Raw genomic sequence first — 17,839 nt, 5'->3', positions numbered from 1 at the left:
GAAGCCACACGTACGGCGCCTTCCAGCACCACAGGAGGAAACGTTCCTCTACAGTGTGCGCCCTCAGGAGAAGGAGCAGAATGTGTATTTTCAAGTGTTGCCCATCATGAAATGCTTATCTCCCCTGAGCTATTGTCATTTGAACTCTTTCCAGCCACACAAGCTTATTACAATGACTGAAAGAGCTCACGTATGTGATTTGAAAGATGTAATAGTCCTATAAAACTGAATGAATGCTGAAACATTACTGAATGAAGTAATCACTGAAGCATGGTGGCACATGCTTGCAATCCTAGTACTTGGGGGTTAACACAGGAGGATTACAGGTTAGAGGCCACTTGCAACAATTTAGTGAGACCCAGTATCAAAATAAAAAGAGCCAGGCATGGTGGCCCATGCTATTAACCCCTTGGCTTGGGAGGCTGAGGCAGGAGGATCACGCTTCACAGACAGCCTCAGCTACTTAGTGAGGCCCTCCGCAACTTAGTGAGACCCTGTTTCAAAAGATTAAACAGGGCTGGGGATGCAGCTCAAAGGTAGAATGCCCCTGGGGTGAATCCCAGTACCACAAAAAATAAGTAAATAAAACGAATGCCTGGGACGTGAGCAGAATGTTCGAAATGTGCATGGCCTCTGGAGCGGGATCGTTGGGCGGCCATTCTGGCTGTAGTACTTTAATCTCAAGCAAGTGGTTAGTTTTTTTTCATGTCTCAAGATTTGTCTATTTATGAAAATATCCTAATGGTTCAGTGTTGTTGTGAGAAATAAATGAGGTATTTTCAAGTGTCTAATGTTACACAGTATGTAGCGTGTAATAAGCCCCCAGGCCCATCTAGTGGCTGTTAATTTTATTTTTATTAACAATACAAATTTCTTGCCAGGTATAATGGCCAACTCCTGTAATCCCAGTACATGGGAGGCTGAGACAGGAGGATCACAGGTTTGAGGCAGCCTCAGAAACATAGCGAGACCCTGTTTCCAAACAAAAACCAAAAAGGTCTGCGGTGTACCTCAGAAGGAGAATCTTCCTGGGTTTCTTCCCCAGTACCACCAAAATATACACACACACATCTTTGTGTCTTTTTTTTTTTTTTTTTTTTTTTAAGTTTGCTCAGATTTCTCCTGTTATTTTCTGTGTAGTGCTCGCTTGTGGGCAGTTTTATACAGTGTGTGCTTTTGAATTTGTTCTGTCCTAAAGGTGGTGATGAAGCATAATGCTGTAATAGAACATTTAAAACAGAAAAAGACCATGACTCCAGCTGAGAGAGAAGAGAATCAAAGGTAGGGAGAAACGCAGGGCCTCTCTGTGTGTCGCTCTCTGCTCCTCAGCCCGCACACCCAGCGAGAGCTGTGCTTTTCTCTTTTGTCTTGATTGAAGTTTGGTAAATGAACGCACTTGGCGTGATAGTTGCTCCTAATGGGCTTCAGCCCCTCCCAGAAACTTTGCAGTCGCAGAAAGTCTTGGGATCGTCTTGGGGACGCAGAAGGCTCGGGTCTTAACCCTTGCAGAATGCAGCGCCCGGCATCACTACATAGGTTGTATATTTCTCTCTAGAATGATTGTCTGTAACCAGGTGATGAAGTATATTTTGGATAAGATAGATAAAGAAGAAAAACAGGCAGCAAAAAAGCGGAAGCGAGAAGAGAGCGTGGAGCAGAAGCGGAGCAAGCAGAACGCCACCAAGCTGTCTGCTCTGCTCTTCAAGCACAAGGAGCAGCTCAGAGCCGGGATCCTGAAGAAGAGGGCGCTCCTGGACAAAGACCTGCAGATCCAAGCGCAGGTGAGAGGCGCCCGCGCTCTGTCCAGCTCTCCTTTACCTTCAAGTGTTGCTTAAGCCTAGAATTCCAGCTGAGGATTTCCACTCGTGCGCGTGGAGTACGTAGAATCCACAGCACACACGGCGCCTGGACGGAGGCAGAGCAAGCTCTCCCACTACTTGCTTCCTCGCCTCCCTCCCTCGCGCGCTCTGCCCTCCTTTCCTTTCCTCCTTCCTTCTTTTATTTGTACTGAGGGTTGAACCCAGGAGCAGTCTACCTCCGTTGTACAACCCCACCCACCTTTTATTATTTTTGTTTTGTTTTGTTGTTGTTTTTGTGTGGTACTGGGGTTCCTGGAAACCCTTCTATATCCAGGCTACACTCCCAGACCTATTTTATACTTTTTTTTTTGTGTGTGTGTGTGTGGTACTGGGGTTCCTGGAAGCCCTTCTACGTCCGAGCTACACTCCCAGACCTATTTTTACATTTTTTTATTTGGAAACAGGGTCTCCTAAGCCAGCGCAATCCTCCTGTCTCTGCCTCCCAAGTGCGGGGATTACAAGCGTGCGCCACCACGCCCGGCTCTATTTTATACTTTTTTTTATTTGGAAACAGAGTCTATTAAGCCAGTGCAGCTGGCTTCGAACCTGCGCGATCCTCCTGTCTCCGCCTTTCAAGCATGGGGATTACAAGCGTGCGCCACCACACCCGGCTAATTTTTATTTTGAAATTGGGTCTTGCTAAGTTTTTGCAGGTCTTGTTAATTTGTTGAGGCTGGCTTCAACCCGTGGCCCTCCTAAGTACTGAAATCACAGGTGTGCACCCCTGTGCCCACCATGCCCATTCAAGAAGACAAATATTTTCCCTAACTTATAACTAGTTATAGTCATAGCTAATCTCCTGTTTTCTTTGGGAATTTATTGAACAATTCAAGAAGGCGTCTATCCATAATCTCTCCCTTTTATTTTTTATTTATTTTTTTATTTTTGGTGGTACTGGGGGTGGAACCCAGAACCTTTCTACCTCAGGGATATACTCCCAGACCTATTTTATATTTTATTTGGAAACAAGGTCTCACTAAGTCGCTGAGAGCCTCACCAAGTAGCTGAGGCTGGCATCGAACCTGTGCGGTCCTCCTGTCTCAGCCTCCCAAGTGCGGGGATTACAAGTGTGCGCCACCACGCCTGGCTTCCCTTTTATTTATTTATTTATTTGTTTATTTTTCCTGCTCTCTTGCTGCGCTTACATAACAGGAGAACGTCAGGAACAGCTGGGTGTTTGTTTGTTTGTTTGTTTGTTTGTTTTTCTTATTTTGTACTGGGCATTGAACCCAAGGGTATTCTACCACCAAGCTATACCACCACCCTTTTTATATTTTATTTGAAACAGGGTCGCATTAAACTGCTGAGGCTTGCCTTGTACCTACCGTCCTCCTGTCTTATACTCCCAAGTACAGGGATTACAGGTGTGTACTACCATGCCTAGACTTGCACGGGGTTTTTTATTTATTTATTTATTTATTTATTTATTTATTTATTTATTTTTAGTTATTTATTTATTTTTTTGGTGGTACTAGGGTTCCTGGAAACCCTTCTACCTCTGGGCTACACTCCCAGACTTTTTTTTTTAATTTGAAAACAGGGTCTCTTAAGAGAGCGCTGCTGGCTTCGAAATTCTTCTACTGAATTTAGAAACAGTGCTAACAGTATAAGTTAGCATCTCTGGAAGTTTTGACTAATGTGTTAGGCCAAGAGAAAGAAATCAGGCAAAATTTGGAAGCAAGAACACAAACTTATTTTAAGTATGATATGATTATTATACTTATTATACTGAAACCCCAAGAGAAAATTTACTAAAATTTATGAGGAAGAGCTGGGTGTGGTGGCGCACGCTTGTAATCCCAGTTCTTAGGAGGCTGAGACAGGATTGCAGGTTTGCGGCCAGCCTCAGCTACTTAGTGAGGCCCTCTACAACTTAGTGAGACCCTGTTTCAAAATAAAGAATAAAAAGTAGGGCTAAGGGTGTAAGTTGGAGGTAGAATGCCCCTGGTTTCAATCCCCAGTTCCAGGGGGTGATGGGGGGATGTATGAGAGAGGATGGGGGTGGTGGCACATGCTTAAAATCCTAGTACTTGGAAAGCTGAGACCAGAGGATCACAGCTTTCGGGACCGCTTCAGCAAGCAGTTAGACTCTCATTAACCTAACGAGACCATGTTTCAAAATGAAAATAGACTGAAGGTGTAGCTCAGAGGTAGAATGCCCCTGGGTTCAAACCCCAATGCTACCCCAAAAAAAGTGTGAGAAAGCCAGGTGTTCTGGCACATGCCTGAAATCCCAGTACTTGGGAGGTTAAGACAGGAGGGGCGCAGGTTTAAGGACAGTCTCAGCAAGTAATGACCCTCTCATGAACCTAGCCAGACCCGGTTTCAAAATCAAAATAAAATAGGACTCGGAGTATACCTCAGAGGTAGAATGCCCCTGAATTCAATCCCCAGTACCCCCCCACACACAAAAATGTATGAGATAATTCAACAAAAGGTAGTCAGCTACAATATAAACACTGAGACCACAACCACTGTCAGCGTGTTGTGCCATAGACAAACCAAGTCAGAGTACCATCATTGAGGCTGAGACAGGAGGATCGCAGGTTGGCCAGTCTCAGCTATTTCATGGGGTCCTCCACAACTTAGTGAGGTGCTGTTTCAAAATAAAGAATAAAACATAGGGTGGGTATAGCTTGGAGGTAGAATGCCCCTGGGTTCCATCCCCAGTACCCAAAAATAAAAAAGAAAGAAAGATTGGGCTGGGGGTGGAGCTCAGAGGTAGAGGTATCTCAAAAAATAAATAAAACACTACCACCCACCTTAAATTAGATGTACTTCAAATAGATAAAAAGTATAATATAAAATTCACAAAAATACTAGAAGAATGCATGATTGTTATTTTTGTAAACTTAAGCATTTTAAAGCTGATGAACCACAAAGGAAAAAGATAGATTTGATTGCATAAGAAAAAATTATATATAAAATGTACTATAAATAATACTGAAAAATAAATAACAGGAAATAAAGGTTTATTTTTACATGTATGAAAGAATTAGTATTAGTTTTTTTTTGTTTTGTTTTGTTTTGTTTTGTTTTTTGGTGGTCCTGGGGTTCCTGGAAGCCCTTCTACCTCTGGGATACACTCCCACGGGCTACACTCCCAGACCTATTTTATATTTTTATATTTGGAAACAGGGTCTCTTAAGCCAGCGCGGCTGGCTCCAAACCAGTGCGATCCTCCTGTCTCCGCCTCCCAAGCGCGGGGATTACAAGCGTGCGCCACCACGCCTGGCAAGAATTAGTATTTCTAAAATTCAACGCACTGTTATGTCAATGAGAGTTTAAAAAAAAAAAAAATAGGAGCCGGGCGTGGTGACACATGCTTGTAATCCCAGCACTTGGGAAGCTGAGACAGGAGGATCCCACAGGTTCGAAGCCAACCTCTGCTACTTAGTGAGGCTCTCAGCAACTTTGTGAGACCTTGTTTCCAAATAAAGTATAAAAATAGGTCTGGGAGTATAGCCCGGAGGTAGAAAAGCCCCTGAGTTCTACCCCCAGTACCACAGAAAAACAAACAAATATAGGTCAGACATGATGGTGCATGCTTATAATCCCAGTACTTGGGAGGCTGAGACAGGAGGATCTTGGGTTCATGTCCAGTTTTAGCTACTTAGACCCTGTGCGATTTAGTGAGACCCTGTTTCAAAATAAAGAATAAACCAGGTGTGGTACGTGCTTGTAATCCCAACATTGGGAGGCTGAGACAGGATCGTAGTTCACGGACAAACTTAGCTACTTTGGCCCTTTGCAACTCAGTGAGACCCTGTTTCAAAATGATTAAAAAAAAAAAATAGGGCTGGGGGTGTAGCTCAGAGGTTGAATGCCCCCTGGATTATATCCCCAGTATGGCAAAAAGAAAGAAAAAAAATCAAAAATAGGGCTGGGGGTGTAGCTCAGAGGTCGAATGCCCCTGGGTTTAGTCTCCAGTACTGTAATTGGACACACTACACACGTGTGCGCAATTTTTACATTTAAAAGGCCACTTCAGGAATCTGGCATGATGTATGCCTGTAATCTCAGTACTTGGGAGGCTGAGACAGGAGGATCACAGATTTGAAGTTAGCAGCTTAGGGAAACCATTTCAAAATTATAAAATAGGGCTGGGAATGTAGCATGGAGATAAAATGCACCCGGGCTCAATCCCCAGTACCACAAAAACCAAATTATTAATAACAAGCCAGGTGTGGTGGCGCACTCTTGTAATCCCAGCATTTGGAGGCTGAGACAATAGGATTGCATTGGAGGACAGCCAAGGCTACTATTTAATGAGGCCCTTTGCAACTCAGTGAGACCCTATTTCAAAAACAGGGCTGGAGGTGTAGCTCAGAGGCAGAATGCCTCTGGGTTCATCTCTAGTTCCACAAAAATAAAAATAGAATTTTAATTTATGGCAGAAGCTGTAGTGCGATCATGTTTTGCTCCCCCCTGCCTGCAGCTCCTCTTTAGCCGTAGACGCAGGGCTTAATGAGCGCTGCGATCTGTTTCTCACTTGCTTTATGCCGCTCAGGGTGCATTTTGAGTCACAGGCTTGTCTCGCAATTCAGTCTCCTGTAAGGACCAGATTGCAGGCAGCTTGGGAAAGCAGCGGTGCATGAGGGCACACCGAGCCCGTCCACAGCAGGGATAGGACCGGAGGGAGCCTCGCTCTCTCTGCACCTCATCCCCTGCACAGTTCCCTGGCAGCCTGGTCCCTGTGTCACCTTCCTTTCTATTTCTGATTGAAGTGGGCTTAAGAGACAGTAAGGAAGCTCTTGTTTGGAATTACCAAAACTTTCTCAGGAGGCTGAACCGTGGCGCTGCTTCAGAAGTGGAAGTGGGGGGTCAGGTAATGCTCCCTGGCCAAATGGTGCCTCTGCATAATCCTTTTGTCTGTGTTGTACTGGGGATTGGACCCAGATGCATTCTACCTCCGAGCTAAACCTCCATCCCTCCTTCACTTTTGAGATTGGATCGCGCTAGGTTGATGCGTGTCACCACTTGGTTAGGCTGTCCTCGAACCTGTGATCCTCCTGTCTCAGCCTCCCAAATACCGGGATTACAATCGTGCACCAAGCCCAACTCCTTACATAATTTCAATGATCCCCCCCGTTACTGGGCCTTGAGTTTTTCCCCGGTTCTTGTCCACCAAAGAAAGATTTGTCCGGAGGATGCCACCAGGGTAGCCGTAAGAAACTTTATTGGATGAGCTCCACAGGCGAGCCTGGGGCCCGTGTAAGGAGAGGGGAAGAGGAACGAGCGCCCTGCCCTTTAAAACCCCCAGAAACCCACTCCTTTTCCTTTTCCTGCATATTAATTTCGGGTTTCGCGCCAGAGCCTAGTGCGGCTGCGCAGGACCGTTCTGCGCAGGGCGAGCTGAAGCCGCAGCGGTGGAGGCTGGAGGGCTCTGGCCCCGCCGCTCTGCCCTGGCCCAGTTTCTCACCGCCTAACAGCCCTGCCTTTCCACCTGACCACAGGAAGAGCTGAAGCGAGACCTGCGAGTGAAGAAGGAGAAGGACATGGCACAGGCAGCGGCGGCCGTGGCGGCGCCCATCCCCGCGCCCGCGCCCCCGGGCCCGCCGCCCGCTCCGCCCGCGCCCCCCGCGGGCCTGGCGCCCGCCCCCGCCCCGGCCCCCAAGAGGAAGCGGGAGGAGGACAGGGACGCCAGCTCCAAGTCCAAGAAGAAGAAAATGATCTCCACTACCTCAAAGGAAACCAAGAAGGACACAAAGCTTTACTGTATCTGTAAAACGCCTTACGACGAATCCAAGTGAGTACCTCTCCGAGCTCGAGGTCACGCGCTTTGAAGGTTAGCTGTGAGTTGACAGTTGTCAAGAAGCTGGGTGTGTTGGTAATGCTCTAAATCAAACTTAGCCAATGCAAGGGTAGGTGGTAGCGTTTCAACTCCGGTCTCGCATCTCATATTCTAACCTTGACGCTAGAAAGTAAATTTGCTGTTTCACCATGTTCATGAGTCCTGCGTCCCTTCTATATTCTCTCGTCAAAAACAAGCTTTCTCTAGCTCCTTTGCTTTCTCCTCTTCTCTCTGGATTAATTCCAAGCAAACTGTCCGGAGAAGAAGGTAAATTACTGCCCATGCCCAGAATCAAGAACAGCTTTTCTAGGATCTTCAAATCCTAGAGGCCATCCAAATGTGACTGGTGCGTGGGGCTTCACATTTCAGTAGTTCCTTTGTTTTATTTTAAGCAGTTCTCTGTTTTATATTGAAATACTGCCACTTAATATTTTTTCAAAAATGAACATAGAAAGTAAATTATTTTTGTCAAAGTTCCCACTTTCTTGCTGGGAACAAGAGCCAGAAAAATATAGTGTTTTATTTGAAAGCCAGGCATGGTCGCACACACCCGGAGTCCCAGCACTCAGGAGGCTGAGGTGGGAGGATCCTTTGAGATCAAGAGTTTGAGACCGGCCTGGACAACGTAATTTGACCCCATTTCAAGAACAAAAAATGTGTTCCTGTTACCCGTTGCTCAAGCATGAGACTCACAAATTTGACAAGCATGGCAGCTGGGAGCTGTTTTTGACAATTGTGACTTATATTTGGTGATATAAACAAGATTTTAGAGATAATAGTCCATAAATGTTGCTCTGTTTTTTCCATCATTACTATCATTCAGTTAAGTATTTAACTCTTATTTTGAACATTAAAATGGAGACCAGTTTTTTTAAGCCACCATTAACTAACCACAGAATTTTTAACAGTACCAAATAATTTAATTTGCTGTGCTTTTAAAAAAAAAAATCATCTAGAATCAGAATTGCCTGCGGTGCACCTCCCATGGGCACGAGGCGCAGTGTGGTCTCTTTAATGGTGCGTAAGCAGCAGCGTCGCCGCTGTCCAGTGGCCCTGGTCTGACTTGTCTGCTTCAGTGCCCGTTGGTGGAGTCAGGTGTGTGTGGAATTAAGCAGCGCTGGCACCTTCACTTCTCATGTCTTACCTCATTGGAAATTATACATAATATAAAAGTGGAACACTAGTGACTGATTTTTTTCCCCTTAAACTACTACAGATGTGCCTCACTTTAAGCAAAACACAATAAAAATTATTCCTGAAACACTGCATGATCCCAGAAAAAAAACAGAACGCTGTCTAATTATGGAATTTCTTTAAATAATAAGGGTTTTTCTGCTTATTTAACGTATTCAGATCACAGAAATTCATTCTGCGCACAAAACGGATACCTAGTTGGAACGCCCCGTTGCATAAAATGAGGCACACGTGTACCTGTTTTCATTGTGTTGAGATTGCCTCGTTATCTTGTGGCTATTTCATATTTTTCAGTTTGTCATTATTAACATTTCAGTATACCAGTTTCATACACTCCCTGTTCTAGGTGGATTGAGTTAGTATTTTTAGGAGTAGTAATCTCATGTACCAAACCAACCTCATTTGGTTATCTGGCCCGATTAACTAAGATTAAAATTCAAGCCAGGTATAGTGACATGGGATTATTCCTGTAATCCCAGTGACTAAGGAGGCTGAAGCAGGAGGATCACAAGTTTGAGGCCAGCCTTGCCAACTTAGACCCTGTCTCAAAGTAAAAAAGTCTAGAGAAGCCGGGCATGGTGGTACACGCTTGTAATCCTAGTACTTGGGAGGCTGAGACAGGAGGATTCTATTTCGAGGACAGCCTCAACTATTGAGTGAGGCCCTCCATAACTTAGTGAGGCTCTGTTTCAAAATAAAGAATAGGGGCTGGGATGTAGCTCAGTGGCAAAGCGCCAAAGCGCCTGCTTTGCAGTTGGGGCACTCTGGGTTCGATCCCTGGTTCCAAAAAGACAAAAAAAAAATAGAACCCCTTCAAAATAAAAAATAGGTAGAGTACCCCTCAGTCAATCCTCAGTACCGCATAAAATAAAATAAGCCGGGCGTGGTGGCGCACATTTGTAATCCCCGCATTTGGGAGGCTGAGACAGGAGGATGGTGGTTCACAGACAACCTCAGCTACTTAGGCCCTTTACAACTCAGTGAGACCCTCTTTCAAAAAAAAAGAATAAGAAATAGGGCTGGAGGTGTAGCTCGGAGGTAGAATGCCCCCTGAGTTCTACCCCCAGTACCACAAAAGTTAATTAAATAGCTAATTAATCTGATTTTTAAAAGCAGAAAAGGAAATTGAAACTCAAGGCCTGAATTTACTTCCAAAACCTATAGCCTACCACCCTGAAGAGGCAACTTAGAAGAATCACAGTTCAAGAGAAAGTTAGTGGTGACAGAATAACCCACCTAACCACAAAGTGTTTTCTCTTTCCTCGCATTGCTGCAGTGGGCTGCTTTGAAGCTTGAGGGCTACTCCCGCCGCCGCCACCACCCCACCCCATTCCTCTACATAACTCTGCCAAGAAACACCTCAGTAGAAACAAGGTTTCTGCTGGGTGCCAGCAGGGAGGCTGAGACAGGAGGATCGCAGGTTCAAGGACTGCCTCAGCAACTTAGCAAGACCCTATTTTGTTTCGTTTTTTGGTGGTACTGGGAGTGGAACCCAGAGGCTTTCTACCTCCAGGCTATACTCCCAGACCTACTTTATATTTTATTTGGAAACAGGCAAGACCCTGTTTTGAAACAAGAAATGAAAGGTAGCTCCAAGGTGAAAAGAGCCCCTAAGTTCGACCCCCAGGAGCATACACATGTGCGTGTCCGCATGTGTGCACACACACACACATACACACACAAAGGGCTTCTGTCACTGGTGTCAGTAAGGCCAGCCTGCTTCCCTATGATTTACACAAACTCTTAATATGACTTTGGTTTTTTGCGTGGTTTTTTGGGGGGTTCAAACTCGGGCATTCGATCTCTGAGGTACACCCCCTTCACTCCTATTTTTATTTTTATCTTGAAGCAGGTTGAAATAGAGTCTCACTACTTGCCGAGGCAGTCCTCAAATCTGCAGTCCTCCTATCTCAGCCTCCCAAGTGGGATTGCAGGCCTGCGCCACCGCACCCAGCTTGCTGTGAACTTTGACATGGCGATCCTGCGCAGCGCCTATTGACACAGCTCCATGCACTGTTGGTTCTAGATTACTTTGATATCTCTCATTAGGGTGCCTGTACTACAAAAGCGTTGGTGTTGCCTACCGTTACACACTAATTCAGCCTCACCTCGCCGAAGACCATAGAACCACGCGGGGTTTTAGATAGCTACCTTACATCACGCTCCCCACCCTGTGTCCCTGGTTTTGAACCGAAGCCGCTAGGTCCTTCCGAATTCCTTACCAGTTAATGAATAGGCCTGCGCCATGCACGATGAGGTGCTGGATTAGCTGAAATCCCTTCGTTTCTTCAAGGCTCTGGCAGAGTTGACTTAGTGCATGTGCCTGTGTCCGCCCTTCTTCATACCATCCTCTCACCGTTCATCTTGCTCCTGGCTGACCTGCATGCTCCTCGTAGTGTCACCTTGACTTGGTGTCTGCGCTTTGCTTTGTTTTCAAATTTAAATTGTGAAATACATTTTCAAACCTATCTGAGAAATAGCCCTGATATTGAAATGGCTTCTGTGGAATAGGTTTGACAGATGTAAGTCTTCGATTTTTTGGCTTTGGTTTTTGTGCCTGTTATAGTTTTACAAACACATTCATTAAGAGGAAGACATTATCGTCAGTGTGTTGTTTATTTTTTCAAACTTCAGTATGTTTTTAAAGACCCATATTTCACTAAACAGTGTGTTTGTTGAAATTGATGTGAGTGATTTTGTGTGTCCACACTTTGATACAGTGTCAGATGCAGGAGCCTGCCAGGGGTAGAGTGGTTAGATTCGAGATAGCTAACTGACCCTTTGTAGAAAGTTACCCTGTAAGAAAGTAAATCAGGGCAGAGAAGACAGAATTAAGTACCATGCAGCTCAAAATGACAATTACATTGTCATTTTCATTGTGAATACTTTTAGGTTCTATATTGGCTGTGATCTTTGTACTAACTGGTATCATGGAGAATGTGTTGGCATCACAGAAAAGGAGGCTAAGAAAATGGATGTGTACATCTGTAATGATTGTAAACGGGCACAAGAGGGCAGCAGTGAGGAATTGTACTGTATCTGCAGAACACCTTATGATGAGTCACAGTGAGTTCTGATAAGAGCATCATATTTAATAATTTAGGAAGCCAAATTGCTCTGACTGGTTACTGATTTATTTAAAAAATAAAAGCAAGATATTTTTCTGCTTATATTATACACTTACATTACAAATTCCTTTTCAATTTTTTCTCTTTTTCCCTCTTTACCTCCCCTTCAAAATTTATGTTGCTTCATAGTGAATGCTTGAAATGCATTGGGGGAAATGTGGTTAATGGTAGATTTGATTCTTCAGTGTGTAACATAGAAATATATGAGATTAAAACTGCTTGACTTGTATGAGATTAAAATAGCCTGACTTGTTTGGACTTTATCAGTGTTTGAAATGGTGCTTTATTGTAGGTTAGACAAATGCTAATTTGGGTACAAACTCTGAGACTGTAGTAGCTTTTAGGATTCTGAACTTCCTTTGATACAGTACTAATTGAAAGATTCTTGGCTTCATTTTGTTTTGAGCTTTAAAACCAGTTAAATGTTTCCTATTTTTCTTCAATTGGTTCTCTGATATTACAGTATTCTTAAACTTTTACTGCTTATTCGTAACCTAAAATATTAACACATTAGAATGTCAATCTCAAGAATATAAAAGCAATCATAACACTAAAACTGTCTTATATGCTAGGATTTAGCAAATATTTGGGTGCATGTTTTGTTACTTTAAGAGGAAACTATAAGCAATGTTGGTACCCCGTGTGCTTTGGACTCATTTCCATTTCGGATCTTGCAGATTTTATATTGGCTGTGATCGGTGTCAGAATTGGTACCATGGGCGCTGTGTTGGCATCTTGCAGAGCGAGGCAGAGCTCATTGATGAGTATGTCTGTCCACAGTGCCAGTCAACAGAGGACGCCATGACGGTGCTCACGCCGCTTACGGAGAAAGACTATGAGGGCTTGAAGAGGGTGCTGCGCTCCCTGCAGGTGAGAAGGCGCAGTGTGCAGCACCTGGAAACAGTCCACCCGCTGACTCTGCACGCAGCTTAGTGTTTGAGCTTTCCATTTTTCAAGTACTTGGTTCTAGCTCTTTGAGCAAAAAGCTGGACAACTTGGGTCCTCCTCATTCCAGTGGAATGAGGTGCATCCAGTCCATGAACCAGCCCAGCTGTTGCTTATCTAACACGCCCAGTTAAAATGACTCTCTACGGCTGGGCGTGGTGGCGCACGCTTGTAATCCCCGCACTTGGGAGGCGGAGACAGGAGGATTGTGCAGGTTAGAAGTCAGCCACGCTGGCTTAAGAGACCCTGTTTCCAAATAAAAATATAAAAAATAGGTCTGGGAGTGTAGCCCAGAGGTAGAAGGGCTTCCAGGAACCCCAGTACCACCAAAAATAAATAAATAAATAAATAAATAAATAAATAAATAAATAAATAAATATGACTATCTACTTTTTTTTTTTTTAACAATTTTTGTTGCTTTTGTTTTTGTTTTTCCCCTGTTGTACTGGGGATTGAACTGGGATAATCTACCTCCCAGCTACAGCCTCAACCCATTTTATTTTATTTATTTATTTTTTATTTATTTATTTATTTTGGTGGTACTGGGGTTCCTGGAAGCCCTTCTACCTCTGGGCTACACTCCCAGACCTATCTTATATATTTTGAAACAGAGTCTCTTAAGCCAGCAGCGCGATCCTCCTGTCTCCGCTTCCCAAGCACGGTGATTACAAGCGTGCGCCACCACGCCCGGCCTTGTTTGGTTTGGTTTTGAAACAGGATCTCACTAGGTTGCTGAGAGTCTCACTACATTGCTGAGGCTGCCCTGGAACCTGTGATCTTCCTGTCTCATGGCCATAAACTAGAAAACAGTTTGAATGTTGCTTAATACCCCATCTCGGCCACCCGCTCCCCAGCAGTGACCCTCTCGCACTTGGAGCCCATCCACCCAGCTGTACAGAGTGGTTGCATGCCAGCAGCACTTGGCTGGCAATTCATCACGTAGGAACCAAAGCACAGACTTCATGACTCCCAAGTTGGTGCTCCGCCCTACACCAAGCTCCTCAGAGCAGCCTTTGCCCGCCACTGTTGTAGAATATGCTCATCTTAGGTAATTTGAGACTAGAGCAGTATAAATAATCACATTTTTCAAATTTAAAGCCAACTTTTGGAATTTAAGGTTTCATTGATGTGATAAGTCAAGTAAGAAACTGATGCCTATTTTCTATTACAGGCTCATAAGATGGCCTGGCCTTTCCTCGAGCCAGTAGACCCGAACGATGCACCAGATTATTATGGTGTCATTAAAGAGCCTATGGGTAAGTACTGAGTCGAATAGGAAAGTTTTTTTTTTTTTTGAGGACGTAATCCCAGTACTTGGAGGACGAGACAGAGGATTGCAGGTTCAAGGCCAGCCTCAACAACTTAGACCTTCTACAACTTAGTGAAACCCTGTTTCAAAATAAAATAGGAAGCCAGGCATGGTGGCATACACTTGTAATCCCAGTACTTGGAAGGCTGAGGCTGGAGGATCATAGGTTCACGGTCAGCAACAGCTATTTAGTGAGACCTCCACAACATGAGACCCTGTTTCAAAATAAAGAATAAAAAATAGGGCTGGGGGTGTAGATTGGAGGTAGAATGTCCCGGGTTCCATCCCCAGTACGAGAAAAAAAATTATTAGGAACCTCAGTAAGATATTTATCATCCATAAAATACATGTCATGAAGATGTCTTGCGGCAAGGCTGTTAGAAATATAAATTTGGTATCATTGTTTTGAGGAATAAAATTGGAGTATCTTTGCTAATAAGTTAGCAAAGATTTAAAATTGTATTTTAGACTGTAAATTGGAGCTCCCACAACTCTATATGGTTGCAACATCTGTATTTACTGAGTTTTTTGTAAGAGAAATTATAAAGGATACGAATGAATACCAGATAAAGAGCTGGACAGTACAAACTGGGGCAGGTACACAAAGCTCCCAGCCCTCTCATGTAACCTTCATGTCCTCAGCACTATGGAAGATTCTAAGAAGCTAGTCCTTTGGAGGTTTTATGGAAGTCTCCTTAGTGGCAGTTCTCGACTAAATCATTGGCCATTGATGTCCAACCCACCCTTCAGCCCCTTTCTCCTTCCTGGAGGTTGAGGGTGGGGTGAATATTCCAGTCCTCTAATCTCGGTTGGTCTTCCTGGTGTCCAGCCCCTATCCTAAAACTGCGTAGGGACCTCAGCCACCTGGCATCTCACCAGCATTCCCCTCATCACCCTGGACAGTCTGAGGATTTGGGGAGCCGTATGTCAAAAAATGGAGATGAAGACCACATGTATTTCACAATATTATCCATATCTGTCACAGTAATGATTTTTGCCACTTCTGCATTCTGCCTCTGTGTGTGTGTGTGTGTGTGTGTGTGTGTGTGTGTGTGTGTGTGTGTCTCTCTCTCTCTCTCTCTCTCTCTTTCTCTCTATGGATTGAATCCAGCTGCATTCTACCTCCAAGCTACACCCCAGCCCAATTTTTTATTCTTATTTTGAAACAAGGTTTCACAAAGTTGAAGGGGGAGGGCCTACTAAGTAGCTGAGGCTGGCTGCAGTCCCTTATCCTCCTGTCTCAGCCTCCCAAGTACTGGGATTACAAGTGTACCTCCACGCCTGGCTCGCCTGTTTACTGTCACATACCAGTATTTTCACTCACGCCATCTATTATTTTTTCTTGCATTTATTCTCAGTAAACAGTTTATACCATAATATCACTTTTCACAGTAAAAATGAACAATGAGAGCCGGGCATGGTGGTGCACACTTGTAATCCCAGCATTCAGGAGACTGAGACCAGAGGATTGCGGTTCGCGGACAGCCTCAGCTACATAGTGAGGCTCTCCGCAACTTAGTGAGACCCTGTTTAAAAATAAAGAATAAAAAATATAGCAGGGGGTGTAGCTCGGAGGTTGAATGCCCCTGGGTTCCATTCCCAGAATTAAAAAAAAAAAGAACAATGAAATAATGTTGAGCTGGGTGTGGTGGTGCACACTTAAAATCCTAGAACTTTGGAGGCTGGGACAGGAGGATCACAGGTTCGAGGACAGTCTCAGCAAGTAGGGAGACTCTCATCAATCTAGTGAGACCCCGATTCTAAATAAGAATCAAATAGGGCTGAGTGTGTAGATTGGAAGTAGAATGCCCCTGGGCTCATTCCCCAGTGCCACACACACCAAAAACGTTATTATTGAAGTCTATTGCAAGAAGATAAGTATGGTGGCGCATACCTGTAATCCCGGTACTTGGGAGGGTGAAACTACAGGATTGCAGGTTCACATGAGGCCAGCCTCTGCAGTTTCTTGAGACCCTGTTTCAAAATCAAAATAGCCAGGCGTGGTGGTGCACGCTTGTAATCCCCACACTTGGGAGACGGAAACAGGAGGATCGCACTGGTTCTAAGCCAGCCATGCTGGCTTAAGAGACCCTGTTTCCAAATAAAAATATTTTTTAAAAAAATAGGTCTGGGAGTGTAGCCCAGAGGTAGAAGGGCTTCCAGGAACCCCAGGACCACCCAAAAAAAAAAAAAAAATCAAAATAGTGCTGGGGGTGTGGCTCAGAGGTAGAAACAAACCCTTGGGTTCCATCCCCAGTACCACATACCCAACAAAAAGGGTCTAAGCCACTAGTACAGAAGTTCTGTTCATAATTCTGGATTCCCACATACTCGTGCATAAACTTAATTGGTCACATGTGAAAGCTTCTTGTACTTAGATATGCCTAGATCCTATTGGTGCGGTTTCCTTTGCCTGTTGAATGAGCTGTTCTATGTAGTTAACTAGGAATAACTTCTTAGCAGTGACCTCGATTATATTTTAGAATTCTAATCAATCAGAGGTGAAATTGAAGAAGTACTGGTGTGTTCTTCATGCATTGAGAATCATCAATTCATAGATTTATATTTCTAGTTAGTCAGGACTGCAAGACATACTCCTATTGGAAAACCTTTAAAATGGAAAACCTTTAAAACCTTTGAAAATGGCTTACATTTTGTATTTTTAAGACCTTGCCACCATGGAAGAAAGAGTACAAAGACGATATTACGAAAAGCTGACGGAATTTGTGGCAGATATGACCAAAATTTTTGATAACTGTCGTTACTACAATCCAAGTGACTCCCCTTTCTACCAGTGTGCAGAAGTTTTAGAATCATTCTTTGTACAGAAATTGAAAGGATTCAAGGCTAGCAGGTAAGCAAATATGTTCAGTGTTCCGAATTATTCTCCTCTACAAACTCTTTATTCTGTCCTAAGGAACCATCTCAATACAGTTGATTATTGGTTTGAACCTTAATGGCAAAGGTTTTTTTTTTTTAAATCAAGGCTCAAGCCGGGCGTGGTGGCGCACGCTTTTAATCCCAGCACTTGGGAGGCTGAGACTAGAGGATGACGGTTCACAGACAGCCTCAGCTTCTTAGTGAGGCCCTTCGCAACTCAATGAGACCCTGTTTCAAAATAAAGAGTAAAAAATTGGGCAGGGGGTGTAGCTCTGAGGTCAAATGCCTCTGGGTTCCATCCCCAGACCCGACCAAAAAAAAAAAAGTTCAAGCCAGGCATGGTGGTGCACATTTGTAATCCTAGCATTTGGGAGGCTGAGGATAGGAGGATCATGGTTCGCGGACAGCCTCAGCTACTTAGTGAGGCCCTTCGCAACTCAGTGAGACCCTGTTTCAAAATAAAGAGTAAAAAATAGGGCTGGGGGTGTAGCTCGGAGGTCAAATGCCTCTGGGTTCCATCACCAGTACCACAATAATAAATAAAAAATCAAGACATGATGTATCAGAGACAAGTGGACAGGCTCTGTAATGAGAGATTCCTGGTCTCTCTTTGATTTGCTTGAAATTAGTTATATTTAGCCAGGCATGGTGGCCCATGCTTGTGATCCCAGAGCTTGGGAGGTTGAGACAGGACAGTTACAAGTTCAAAGCCAACCATAGCAATTTAGGC

General features: G+C 44.2%; 1 protein-coding gene across 2 annotated transcripts in view; it reads left to right on the top strand.

Moving 5' to 3' along the window:
- BPTF (bromodomain PHD finger transcription factor) overlaps positions 1-17,839 on the top strand; it is a gene marked incomplete at both ends in the record, with an annotated part of 152,889 nt that overhangs the window by 132,304 nt on the left and 2,746 nt on the right. For both annotated transcript variants that reach the window (XM_080713422.1, XM_080713423.1), the window contains 6 exons: positions 1,199-1,281; positions 1,556-1,781; positions 7,316-7,608; positions 12,653-12,845; positions 14,092-14,176; positions 16,897-17,083. In XM_080713422.1, the coding sequence (XP_080569548.1) occupies positions 1,199-1,281; positions 1,556-1,781; positions 7,316-7,608; positions 12,653-12,845; positions 14,092-14,176; positions 16,897-17,083 (1,067 nt within the window). The remainder of the gene's footprint in view (positions 1-1,198; positions 1,282-1,555; positions 1,782-7,315; positions 7,609-12,652; positions 12,846-14,091; positions 14,177-16,896; positions 17,084-17,839) is intronic.

The sequence above is a fragment of the Muscardinus avellanarius genome, assembly GCF_963383645.1.
Source record: "Muscardinus avellanarius genome assembly, chromosome: 16".
Taxonomy (NCBI): domain Eukaryota; kingdom Metazoa; phylum Chordata; class Mammalia; order Rodentia; family Gliridae; genus Muscardinus; species Muscardinus avellanarius.
Note: the sequence above shows the minus strand (reverse complement) of the source record. Positions and strands in the feature narration are given on the sequence as shown.